Source organism: Schistocerca cancellata, chromosome 8 (assembly GCF_023864275.1).
Source record: "Schistocerca cancellata isolate TAMUIC-IGC-003103 chromosome 8, iqSchCanc2.1, whole genome shotgun sequence".
Taxonomy (NCBI): Eukaryota; Metazoa; Arthropoda; class Insecta; order Orthoptera; family Acrididae; genus Schistocerca; species Schistocerca cancellata.
In genome coordinates, this window is record NC_064633.1 from 568133980 (window position 1) to 568148450 (window position 14471).

Here is a 14471-nt window from a genome sequence, read left to right on the forward strand (position 1 = left end):
TTATATTACGGTTTGGAGTGGACAATAATATAATATGTCATGAACAATGCTATCAAGTGACTGTAAAACATTGTATAAATATTGTACTTAATGATCGTTTACATACTGGGTCCCTGTGTTAGTTGTGAATTGGGTGGTATGTGATAAACGTTTAGTGAAGAAAGAAGCATTGTGTCTCATTCCATACTAATTGCACTTCCTACCCTGAAACTGCACTGGAGTATAATTTAATTTTCAATATGAAAAGAGGGAGGTGGAATCCTTTGATTCATAGTCTTTGAAATGTGCGTTCTGAAGTAATTCGTTTCTATTAGAAAACAACATTGCGACAACTCTTCAAAATAAAGTGCCGTTCTCTCGTCTTATGTCAATTTATATTTTCCTTAGAGGACTTGTGTAAAAATATACTGAAATTTAAATGGAACTCGCTTGCTTTGTTTCAATTCAACGGGCACGTATAACCGAAAACTATTCGGTTCTTTCCTGTCCTCTGTCTGTTCTCTCATATTTACTTTTAATTTTGGACGGAATAAAATGTCAACTCTTTTTCCTCTACTAACTAATTCCGTCCACCGGCATTTCACCAAATGAAAAATGTCCCCCGCAATGTCGCAGCGGTTTCACCTTCAAGCAGTATCCGACTTTGATTTTACGTTTCAACATTTCACATACAAAACGTTCCATTTTTTTTAACTGTTGAAACGCCTTTTTGCTGTGTAGAACGATCACGCATAGCTTTTTTCTATACAGTGAAACACACAGTGGTATACCGTAGTTAACAGCACATAGTGGTGGTACGATAAATCGTCTCGAAAATGTTCAATAGTCAAGGGTACTTCTCGCATTCCTTGAGGATTTACATCGTTTATCTGTAGACGAACCTTTTACTGAAAGCTGAGTTATCATTTCTTACATAGCTACCATAATATTTCGAATATCTCAGACACTCTTTCAGCGTAAATGTGGACTCGGAAACGCATAGAGAGCTTTTCATTTGCTAGTTGTCGTCATTTTTACAATGGCCTATAAAATTCAATAAAGAAGTCTCGTAAGTCTTCACAAGGAAAGAAGGTTTGCTTACAACTTCCTATCGACGACGAGGTCGTTAGAGACGCAGCACAAAATAAAATCGAGGAGGTATACGAAAGGAAGCCGGTTCTGTAGTCTTGAAGGGAACTATTCCTGAATTTTTTTTAAAGAATCAAGGAAAAAGACAAGCAAAACCATTAACTGGGCAGGGATCTAAGCCACTGTTGACCCAACTGCAAGTTTGAAGCTTGAACTACTGCGTAACCTCACTAGATAAGTATTTACGTTCTCAAAACAAAGTGAAATGAAGTGCTCCATAATTCGATGCCGATACGTTTTATTAAATTAGTCAGTTTCTTGTTTAAAATAAATATAGGAATTCTACAAGTGAAATTATTGCCACGACGTACCCTATACCACAGGAGTCAATTAGTTACAATCAGTACCGATGAGCAAAGCCAGAATCGTCGTAGACACCGGCACACACAGTCAGAGTTGTAAAATCGAAGTTGAGGTTCAGAAAGCGAAATTTGAGCGAAATTTGTGAACTGGCATACTGAGGCTTCAATAACAAGATACTAAATGGTTCAAATGGCTCTGAGCACTATGGGACTTAACATCTGAGGTCATCAGTCAAATGGTTCAAATGGCTCTGAGCCTATGGGACTCAACTGGTGAGGTCATTAGTCCCCTAGAACTTAGAACTAGTTAACCTAACTAACCTAAGGACATCACACACATCCATGCCCGAGGCAGGATTCGAACCTGCGACCGTATCGGAACAAGATACTAATTATTGATACTGTAGCACGGGGTAGTATTTATTTACTAAGGAAAACGATAACCCCACGAGACGTGTTTGCCGGGAGTGTTGGAGTCTCGACTACTAACACCGAAAATATTGGCTGGGAAGGGGGGGGGGGGGAAGGGGGGAGGGGGGCATGGACTACTCGGGTAGCAGAGTACTTAAGGAGTGCACACGGAGTTTTTTTAGTTCAGGCGGATGAACATTTACCAGACGATACGGAGATAGCGAAATGAGATCGCGTTTAGAGTAAATAATTTTGACTGTCAAAATTTTATCAATAAACTGTCGGAGTGTTCATAAGTTGCAAAAATTTATTGCCCTTCAGGAATGTTCTCGGGGCTTAAATTTTCCTTGGGACCGAGAGCTCGCTGAAACCTGAAGTAGATAGCACTGAGATACACTCCAAAAAAACAATTTCAGAAAAGCGTATGATTTACTCAACTCCATGAAGCGACACCATGCCGAATAACTGCTTACATAAGGGCTGGAGGTGGGCCAATTTGCCAGCGACATGCTCAATGTATGAACTTCTTTCTCTTCAATAAACCATTCAGTTTTTTTTATTAGACGCAATTGGAGAGGAAGTGTTCAATGCAATTGACAAAACAGTTGTCTGTATTGTGTGACAGTGAGGTTATGTGGTCACATATAGCAGGTCTAGATGAAATGAAATTAATTGTTGGATTTTTTACCGGCCACCCAATTCCACTGCGACATTTTTAGAGTAATTAAAAGAAAGTCTACGGTCAGTAGCGTGAAAACACCCAGACCGTGCAATGCCAATCGGAAGTGGCTTTAATCTACCGAGTATAGACTGATACGTATATGGATTTATTGCAGAGGGGTACAGGGAGACAATCTTGTGAAGTACTTTTCAACTTGAAAGCTGTCTTGAGCAGCTAGCTATACAGTCCACACGCAGTGGAAATACTTTAGACCTTGCAGCTACAAAAAGGCCCGATCTTACCAACTGCGTCGGCACAGAGACGGAAATTAGTTATCATCATGTCACCACAGCGACAGTGGTTACTGAAGTAAATAAATCAGTCGAGATGTCTAGGAGAACGTTTCTGCTAGAAACAGCACTTAAGCAGTTGTTAGCTTCTCACCTAGACGGGGAATTGACATTATTTTGTTCCAGTAAGATGTAGAGGAAATTTGGGCAAAGTTTAAACAGACTGAAAATCGTAGCCTGGAGAAATGTGGCCTAGCAAGTGGATTAAGGATGGGAAAGACCCGCCGTGGTGTTACAACGAAATACAGAAAATGTGGAAACAAAGACTGTTGCATTCTTCGGTTCAAAAGGGAAACCCAAATGACGACAGGCAAAACTGGTTGAGATTCGAGCATGTGTAACAAGATTTTTGCTTGAAGCGCACAACTCCTACCACTGTCATACCCTAGCAGAAGTTCTGGCCGAGAACCCGAGAAAATTCCCGTCCTGCGTAACATCGGTAAGCGGGACTAAGGCTTCCATTCAGTCCCCCGTTGACCAGTCTGTATTCTCAGTTCTAATATAACAAATTTCCTTGACATGGAAACGCTTCTGTCCTCGAATCAGCACGCTTTTGCAAAGTACTGCTCATACGAAACTCAATATTCCCTTTTCTCGCATGATATATTGCGAGCTATGGATGAAGGACAACAGGCAGATTCCACATTTCTAGATTTCTGAAAAGCAATTGACACGGCGAACCATGAACATTGTTATCAAAAGTACAAGCCTATGGAATAGGTTCCCAGATATGTGAGTGGCTCGAAAAGTTCTTGAGTAACACGTTTTCCTAGACGGCTAGTGTTCATCAGACGCAGTGGAGCCCCACGAAAGTGTTACAGGACCGCTATTATTTTCGATGTATATAAATGATCTGGTGAAGAGATTGGGTAGCAATCTGCAATTGTTTGCTGATGATGGCGTGCTATACGGGAAGACGTACTCATTGACTGACAGCTGGAAGATATAAGATAGACAAGATTTCTGGTTGGTGTGGTGAATGGCAGCTAGTTCTCAATGTGGGAAAATGTTAATGGAGTGAGAAGAAAAAACAACCTAGTAATGTTCGAATACAGCATTAATGGCGTCCTGCTTGACAGAGTCACGTCGGTTAATTGTCTGGGCGTAACGTGTCAAGGCGGTATGAAATGGAACGAGCATGTAAGAATTGTGGTAGCGAAGACGAGTTTTCGACTTAGGTATATTGGGAGAGTTTTGGGAAAGTGTAGTTTCTTCTTTAAAGGTGACCGCCCATAGGAAGTTAGTGCGACCTATTCTTGTTTACTGTTGGACTGTTGGGGATCGGCAACAGGTCAGATTAAAGGAAGACATCGAAGCAGTTCAAGAGACGCGCTGCTAGATTTGTTACCGATAGGTTCGAACTACACGTGTTACGGAGATGCTACAGGACTGAAATGGGAATCATGGAGGCTAGGCGACGATTTTTTCTAGCAACACCATTGAGAAAATTTAGAGAACCGGCATTCGAAGCTGACTGCAGAAAGATTCTACTAGCGCCAACATGCCTTTCGCGTAAGGACCACGAAGATAAGATACGAGAAATTAGGTCTCATACGGAGGCATATAGATAGTCGTTTTCCCTCGCTCTACATGCGTGTGGGGGAGGGAAGGAAATGAATAGCCGTACGGTGGCTTGTGGAGTATGTATGTAGACAAAAATATATAGAAACATCCAAAACGAAACACCTTACCATACGTAATACGGTGCAGGAAAACCACTGACATTCCAAACAGCTTCCAGTCGTCTCTGAACTGATAAACAGAGAACCTGTACGGTTTGCAAGGGAAACTTCTTGAAAAGCATTGACAAGTTAAGGTAACGATGTTGGAGGTGGATAGCCATCACCCACGCTTCTCTCCAGAGTAGACCGCCATTATTCAACAAAATTGAAATCTTGTGACTGTGAAGGCCTGGAGAGATGCAATAATTCATCTTCGTGCTCCCAAAACCAGTCCTGGACGATATGAACTGTTTGAACACAGGCTTTGCAGTTTTGGAACACAGCATCACAACTGGAACAACTATTACACAATGGGAGGGACCTCATCAGTCGAAATGGTCATATAATCCACGGCAGCAGTACGACCTGTGGTCCATGGAATATCACGATACGCCTGTCCAAATTATCACCGAAACCTCGCCACGTTTCTCTCTTGGGATTTAAACTCCTCCATAATTGGAAGCGTTATGAAGTGAGTCATCCCACCAAATGACATTTTCTATCGCTGCATAGTCAAGATTTTATGGCTTGGTAACCATGTTTTCCCGCTACGGACATTTCCATCAGTGAAGAGTATTCTTGGGATTCTTGGTCGCCCTTCGAGTGGTTTCGGTGCTGACAGGGTTCGCGAGTGTGACATACAGTTCTGGTGCGACTTCTGCAACAGTCATCATCTTATTTTTCATCATAGTCCACATGAAGGAGCGTTTGTCACGACCACTTAGCGAATGATGTTTTTTCACTTTCCTCGTGTGTGGTATTTTCTTCGATATGGTTCCTGTTAAAACAGCAAACACTTTGGTTATCTTGGTGACGGAAATACAAACCATATGAGCACGCTCAATCTCACCACATTATGATCCATTTTCTCCGGAATAATGAACTCGCTATATATCATTATGACTGATACTTCGTATCATATTGAGGGCGTTGTGCAGGCGCTGTTCGTGGTCAGATGCATGTGCGCCTCAGCCAGACTCGGCTAGTATCAGTATTTATGTTCAAGCTTGCGTTTTTCGCGATGTTTCCATGATTCTGTACAACTCCTGTATCTGCCAGACTGAGAATTGAACTATTGCAGATTATGGAATACTCAAGACGTTATATAGGTCCTGAGGGGGCTTCTGTGAATGATCTTAAGATTTATATTACGTACGTCTGTGGCTCCACGCAGGTAAATGTAGCTATCGGCTACCAAGCTTCCGCCAATTTTTATTTTTTCTTTTCGTCAGCGGCCGGCCACGAATTCCTCTCTTGTGCCAACCTCTTCATCTCTTAGAAGCACTTATTTTCTAGAGGTGTTCCAATCTTCTTCTATAATTTTTGCGTTCTACAGTTCCCTCCAATACCATGGGAGTTGTTCCCTGATGTCTTAACGGTTGCCCTATCCTCCTGTGCCATCTCCTTGTCAGTGTTTTCCACATATTTCTTTCCTCTCCGACTCTGCACAGGACCTTCTCATTTCTTACCTTATCGGTTCACCTAATTTCCAACATTCGTCTGTAGCACCACATCTGAAATCCTTCGATTCTCTTCTGTTCCGGTTTTCCCACAGTCGATGTTTTACTACCTTATAATACCGTGCTCGAAACATACATTCTCAGAAATTTCTTCCAAAAATTAAAGCCTGTGTAGTAGACTTCTCTTGTCCAAGAATGCCCTATTTGCCAGTGACAGTCTCCTTTAATGTCCTGCTTCCACCGTATTTCATAGGTTATTTTGCTGCCTAGGTAGTAGTCTTTCTTAACTTCATCTACTTCGTGACCATCAGTATTGATGTAAGGTTTCTCGCTGTTCTCATTTCTGCTGCGTCTAATTAGTTTCTTATTTCCTCGATTTACTCTTAATACATCTTCTGTACTGACTGAACTGTTCATTCCATTCAGCAGATCAAGCAATTCTTCTTCTCTTTCACTCAGGATAGCGATGCCATCAGCGCATCTTATCATTGATATCCTTCCACCTTCAATTTTAATTCCACTCCTGAACCAGCCTTTAATTTCCGTCATCGTTTCTTCGATGTACAGATTGAAGAGTACGGCCGAAAGACTGCATCCCCATCTTTTCTAAAGCCAAACTGATCGTCATCTAGCACATCCTAAATTTTCTTTTCAATTCCTCTGTATATCATTCTTGTCAGCAACTTGGATGTATGAGCCGTTAACGTGACTGTGCGATATCTCCCACTTGTCAGCTCTTGCAGTCTTCGTAAGTGTGTGGATGAAGTTTTTCCGAGAATCGTATGGTATGTCGCCAGACTTACACATCCTACACACCAACGTCAATAGTCGCTTTGTTGCCACTTCCTCCAATGACTTTAGAAATTCTGATGGAAAGTTAACTATCTCTTCTGCCTTATTTGATCGTAAGCCCTCTAAAGTTTCTTTGAAATTCTGATTCTAATACTGAATCCACTATCTCTTCTAAATCGACTGCTGTTTCTTCTTCTATCACGTCGGACAACCCTTCCTCCTCATAGAAGCCTTCAATGTATTATTTCCAGCTACCCCCTCTCTCCTCCGCATTTAACAGTGGCATTCTCGTTTCGTTCTTAAAGTTACCGCCCTTGCCTTTAATCTCATCGAAAGGAATTTTGACTTCCCTATAAGCTGAGTCAGTCCTTCAGACAGTAATTTGTTTTTCGATTTCTTCATATTTTTCCTGCGGTCATTTGATCTTAGCTTTCCTGCACTTCCTGTTTGTTTCATTCCTCAGCTACTTGTATTTGTGTATTCCTGAATTTCCCTTAATATTTTTGTACTTCCTTCTTTCATCTATCAAGTGAAGTATTTCTTCTGTTATCCATGGTTTCTTTTCAGTTACCTTCTTTGTACCTATGTCTTTTCTTTCCAATTTCTGTGGTTATCCTTTTTAGAGATGTCCATTCCTCTTCAACTATACTGCCTACTGAGCTATTGCTTACTGCTGTATCTATAGCCTTAGCGAACTTCAAGCTTGCTCGTCATTCCTTAGAACCTCCGTATTCCCCTTTTTTGCGCATTGATTGTTCCTGACTAATGTCTTAAGCTTCAGCCTACTCTTCATCACTGCTACATTGTGATCTAAGTCTATGTCTGTTCCTGGGTACGCCTTACAATCCAGCATCTGATTTCGGAATCTCTGTCTGACCATGATGTAATCTAACTGAAATCTTACCATGTAACCAGGCGTTTTCCATGTACACCTTTTCTTCTTGTGATTCTTGAACAAATTGGTTCAAATATCTCTGAGCACTGTGGGACTTAACATCTGAGGTCATCAGTCCCCTAGAACTTAGAACTAATTAAACCTAACTAACCTAAGGACATCACACACATCAATGCCCGAGGCAGGATTCGAACCTGCGACCGTAGCGGTCGCGCGGTTCCAGACTGAAGCGCCTAGAACCGCTCGGCAACAAGGGCCGGCATTCTGAACTTTTTACAGAAACTTTTCAGATTTTTCTCTCCCGGCAAACGTTCAGGAGAACGTCATACACACTTATAGATTTTTCCCCACTGTGATTTGTGCTACAACGACGATGGCACACTCATCAACTACTTAGCACTGCCTGCCTGGCCGCATACACGAGGTTTCTTTCTACAGTTGTTACATCAAGCATTATGGCTGTCCAGGAAATGTTCTGTCTCGAAAATCACGTCATTTTTCTGGAAATGCCTGCCAAGAAATGGGTTACTCTGCGAAGGAAAGATGAAGATGTCACTTGGTGCCATGTCAGGAGAATACAGAAGGTCACGGAACATCTGTCAACTGTAAGAAGCAACATGTAGGACTAGGTCCCGTCCACAATGGCCTGCGACTTTGTCCTCAAGCGAAAACACCCCCTCGGACAATATCCCACGACGTTTTATCTTGGTAGCCTGCCGTAATGTCCTATGGAGGTTTCACTGGTGCACTACTCTGACCGCTTGGTCTTACGAGCTGTAATCTGTTAGCATCGCACCATAGCACTCAAAAAAGCTCTGAGAATAACAGTGTCTGATGATGGTTGTCTTCACCTATTTCGGCAGTGATAATACCCATGTTTGCCTACCTCTGTTGTCTCGGTGTCATAGCGATCCACACGGCACCCGCCCATGGCTAACGAAGACATATTGATTGGTCTCACACAATCTACAACATTGCCACTGTTAACTGGCCTCGGCGGGTTATCTGAGTGTGTGTGTGTGGGGGGGGGGGGGGGGGAGGGTGGGCGGGCGTGTGTGTGTGAGACCTGTCGCGAACCAAGCGGCAGACGACCTTTGTCCTTTTCCAAATATCGTGTGAGATGTAGAGAGCCGACCCACGATTTTCACAGTTGTAATGCTGTCACCTAGACTGCTTAAAGCTTGTCTTCTAACACGACTGCCTCTCGGTTTCTTTTCCGATTGTCTTCTACCTTCGTCACTCAGACTTGTCTGACCACACTAGAGACATCTACGTCATCTATAAGCGGCAATCAAATAAAAATGAGTCAGATGCAAACAATTAAGTTAACTGTTTATTATTTCAATCGTAAATGCCACATCTGTTAACGTATTTACCCCGCTGTGACACAAGACGGGAAGTGCCTCCATGGAGAAATGGTTGCGGCTGCCTACGGAAACATGAATGTAACCCAGCCGTGCATCTTTTCGCCCGAAGCAAATCGCCAGCCACGAATGTCTACCTTCAAGGCCCAAAAGTATCGAAATCGCATGGCGAGTGATCAAGACTATATGGAAAATATCTGCAGCGTAGTCCAAACAACATTGCCAAAATGTGGACGGGCATATTGTTGGCAGGCTGTTTCGACTACGCTACAGCTATTTCCCCCGAGAACTTTTGATTCAGATTCCAAGCTCATTGCATTCTGCAGCGAATCAAGATTTTACGGCAGTCTGATACCCGTGTAACACAATATTTGTTCGTATGGTTGCATTTGTTTGACAGTTGTGTACGCATGTCCACTGCAGTTGTTTATTGTGTTTTGGAACAAACTGTGAAACTCAGCAACTATTTGAATGTTAATGCGCAGTGTATGTTCATCATTTAGGAGCTTAGATTCAATTTTAAAGTAAAAATAATGTCATATGTTGAGCGGTTAGCAATCTGCAGTTGATGGCTATAATGCAGTTCTTCAAATTTGATTCTTGTTTCTCACGCACAGTACTTGAAAGAGTGTCCGGTTTCTAGTTGTTCATTCATCTTTTACGATCACTAATGTCGATCTTTCTCATAGTTTAGCTTTGTGGCTTTCATTTGTTTCAGCGAACACCTGGAGGGATCTGAAGCAGCAAGACTGAGCAGCGCGGCGCTCACCAGCGCATGCGCTACGGCGCGGTGGGCCGGCGCAGCCACACAGCTCCACCTGTCTGTACCTCTAAACCTGGAGGAGGAGAAACAGCCATACACCACGTTGACCGATATTTGTTTCTGTTTTAATTATAACTGGTGAAATATTTTATCTTGACTACCGCGAGCAAAGTATTTCTTCTCAGGAAAAATTGTCGATACGAAACATCTTGCATCTAAACACAATTAAGAAAATTTATATTCCGTTACACTTCTATTGTGAAGCTGGACCTAGTGGAACAGAAACATTCACTCGTGATTACTACTACTTGATAGGGAACTATCACAGTACTGAAAAATATCCGCTTCCACGAAAACATTTCAAGACTAATTTCAATACTACCTTTCTCTATAAGCAACAATATTTGTTATTACGAAAAGGTAGTAGAATATCTCTGCGTACGACACCGAAGAAAGTCACTACTAATCACTTTACATTGAAAAAAATGAACCAGCTTTCAAAACATTTATTTTCTCTCTGTTCAAACACAGTACGTCAATGAGTGAATAGCTTACAATAATATTTGTCCATGTCTTAGAACTTCATGTCGAAGTACACATGTAAACATATTCACAGGTAAAAACAGATCTCATAATTTCTTATACGATGTTAGAGTTCTAACTCTTTCACCGAAAATTTTATGCTGCTCGCACTGGTAGTGCTAAATTTCGGACACAACGTGTAACCACCGCCGAAAGGACATTTAGCCCTGCTGCGAGTAAGCAAAACTCGAAATTACTAATCAGTTTATCGCGTTACATTGCCTGGACAAACACAATAATTTAACATGTACGTTTAGTCCCGATAATACATACGGTGAACTGTGATGTCTAAGTCTAACATTTTCGAAAATTCATAAGGAAGCGCCTTGTTTTACAGTCAGTTTTGTGAATATCTTTCCCCATGCGAAATGATGAAATATTGGAATGTTCTTGACACAAATGCGAAAAAAGGAATCCTTATGAAATATACAAAAGTATATTAATTTCATTAACAATTCTTTTTGTACTTTGAGTGAAAGGTTGAGCTTTCTCGCAAGAGACTTCGTCTCTCTTTTAGTTTAATTATATCTTATGACTCTTAGTCCTTTGTTACCCCTTAATATATTTTTGAAGTAACGTGTTCACTGTATCTCTGGCGATGTTATTAGGTTTTATTGTTTTTAACCACATATGTCTGTCGAATATGAAGTTGAAGCACTTATGGTTTCACAATATGTATACTAAACCCTTCCGTAACTTTGTTTACAACAAGATCTACATACTGTCACTCAACATTTTCAACATAGCACATAAGGCTAGGTGTGGCAACATCTTACGTTTCTAATTGTGTCACCTAAATTCACGTTTTAGGACACAGGGAAGCAATTGAGGCATGTGCTTAAACTGTTTCTGTTCTCCAAGGAAACAGATTCGATGCCAGCAACCATATGCAAGAATGTCAAAAATTTCCGTTATTAGTCTTCCATAATTTCATCATCACTCAGCTCTAATTTGGTTAATATAATCAACAACATAAACCCCATACTGCTTATTGTTTGTGCTAGTTTAATGGTTAATGACAAGAGGGATCGACATACGATTAAACTTGAATATTAAATTTTTTGTCAGCTTAAAAATTTATTTGTGTCAGCAAATGACTCCAGGCCCTACAGTTACTTGTCTTGATACTATATATCTAGACGAAATGAAATTATGCGAAATATCCTACACACATGTTGCTAGAGTCCATAACATCACAACCAAATGCAGAACAGCTAAAAATCTGGGGCTCAGGCTTCCACCTATTCGAATAATTTCAATTTATTCCATAACTTCTTTCTAAAATGTGTCGACCTGAACAAGCAACGCCTATCACCAAAGTTGAAAAATACTAAATTTTAATGGATTTCATAATTACTGTTACATCACACAATTATCAAATTTCTAAAAATATTCCTGTGATACCTTCTCAACGGGAGCATTCTGTAAACCAATGTTATTCTTGTTAAATTGCTTTACAGTTATTTGATACTTATACTTACCTTAGAAATTGTTAAAAGTTTATCTATTTTGGGAAAATTACATTCCTTTGTTTACATATAGAAATTAATATAAAAAATTTAAATTTTTTGCTTTAATTGCTTTTTTCTCATATTTGTGCGAAAGAAGAAACTTTTGACTCTGACATTGATGAGGGAAACCTGAGCGATTTTCTCTTCCTGAAACCTGTATATGCGTGTTCCCAAAGTTTCTATATGACATAATGCAATGTTATTCTACAATAAAGAATTGTCAACATTCAATATACATTCCACTGAACTTATTTCGTCTAATCCAATGACAATAATAAAGTACTTCTTTTTGCGTGAATATTTTCTATGAATTGCCGACTGAACGAACTCCCTATTTATGCTTTATAGTGAGAGTTCGTTAAGGATGGTATGCTATATATTCTCTATTGACAAATATGTGCTTCATTAAATTCCTATATGTAAATAAGTGAATACTTATAAAGCTTTGTAGTGCACTAATATTTTCAAGAGTCTGCAGTTGTCTAGAATTTATACCATTAATAAACAATTTTTTCTAATGAAACATGTATGTTGATGTTTTGCATTTTCTTGTATATATTTTTCCTGCCATTAACTTGCAGTCAATCTTCATTATTTCCACATAGCAGAAATACTATATGATGGAGAAACAGAGAGGAGCATGAAAGATTAGTTTTCTTCTTACCAACTTTATTCCACCCCCTCTCTTCCTCCTCTCTCCTATTCTTTCTTTCTGTAGGTACAAGGTCGGTGGTGCGTCTCCCTTACGCTATCTGGGTATCTGGAAGCTGTATTGGCAAAGAATTGTTGTTAACTGGCCTTCGACCACGTCAGATATTACAAAACGGTGTCACCTTAATATTAATGACTAAAACTATAGCAAGTCCTCGATATCAAATCTTTATTATCCCCAAGAGACGATATTGTCGCATAACTACAAAATCATGTAGTATGTTGTCTTACGGCTAACCTCGCGTTGGAATTTGAATTGCGGCTGACTCATTATGCTGTCCCAACTAAGCAATGAATTCCTAAATTTTTTAGCTAAAAAACTGCATTCACTTTGGTGTTTGCAGTCATTAATAAATACAGAGAATGGGCGCAACAGCTACAAGAATGTAGTATATGTACCTCGTACTTACCTTTACTTGCCCAAAACCTGTCTTTTTGGGATCATAGGTAAGCTGACTGTACTTATCCTTTACAAAACAAAAACAACGTCTTTATATCCACACTATGACTGAAAAGAAAATAACTCTGTGATAGCTATAAAAATTGTCATCCCGGGGTTCCTGTTCTTGGCTTTATGCTTTGAGAGAAAGTGAGCTATGGCAGACAAATGTTCGCTTGGGTCCATTAGACAACATCAGTATGAGGTTTGCATAGTGATTTGTGACAAAGAAACTACATCTCGGGCAGAAATGCAGAATATAGATTGAACTGTGGGAGGCACTCGGTTGATCGTTGATTACATTCACAACCAAAGCATCTGGTGTAGCAGCAAAGTGCTCCCTAAAACACGTATCGGTCCCTACTAGCATTATGAATAATTTACTGTCTCTTGGAGTCTTCACCAGGTCGAACGAATTGTGGCTTAACAACTTTCGATACCACTTCTTAAGGCAGACTCCTCCCTCACAACAAATAATAACAAAAGTAAATTACCCACACATACAGACACACACACACACACACACACACACACACGTGCCGCTAAAATGTCTCTTTAAAAGAATTCAACGCCTCAGTAATACCAAATTTGCTGATATCTGCAAACCTCATGTTTTGTTTCGTCATTAATATTCTCAGGTCCCTTGAACTGCCACATCGAAGATGCACTATTGTCACTGATTATGCAGATGAGCAATACGTTCTATCTGATTTTTGCTAGTTTACATTTTATGCCAGATTCTCGGTTCGCTTTATCTAATGCTACCGTAGCAACAGAATCAAATGCATTTTTTAAAATATACAAATGTTACAACTATGTCTTAAGAGTTTGTAACTCTGTGAGGGATTATGGAGTTTAGGTTGAGAAACTGTTCTGAGCAATATCTACTCTTTCTAGATCCACTGACATTCTTCCAAATGGCTATCATGTGTTGCTGCTATCTTGTTTAATAATACTGATGAGAATATGCTATAACCCACTGGCAGCAGAGATATACCTCTGCAGTTATTTACATCATATGTATCATCTTTCTGGGGCAAAGGGTGAGTAAGAGCCACTTTCCAGTCTTCCAGAATCTTTACAGTTTCCCATATTTTTGATTGAGACCATTTTGTAAACTCAGCTGTAATGTAGTCTTCTCCAATGGCTTTGCTGTTTTTCGGCGCATTTATTTATTTTTTAAATTATTCAGCTGTAGGTCGTGGATTTGCTTCTGTGTTTTAATGAAGGTCTGGAAATTCCAGCTTATAGTTCGGTTCGTCACACTTGAAGTGTTATTCAAACCACTTTGTTAGTGTTTCACAGTTGTGGATATTGCTTATACCTATTTTACCATTTTCATCCCGGAAACAAATACATGGAGCTTGGTAGACCTGTAGAT

At 40.2% G+C, this 14471-nt stretch overlaps 1 protein-coding gene across 1 annotated transcript in view; it reads left to right on the plus strand.

The window, feature by feature from the left end:
- LOC126095030 (carbonic anhydrase-related protein 10-like) overlaps positions 1–12175 on the plus strand; it is a 991041-nt gene extending 978866 nt beyond the window's left edge. Inside the window, exon 10 of the mRNA XM_049909691.1 lies at positions 9803–12175. Coding sequence (XP_049765648.1) covers positions 9803–9837 — 35 coding nt within the window. The 3' untranslated portion in view covers positions 9838–12175. The remainder of the gene's footprint in view (positions 1–9802) is intronic.
- Positions 12176–14471: the final 2296 nt, after the last annotated feature.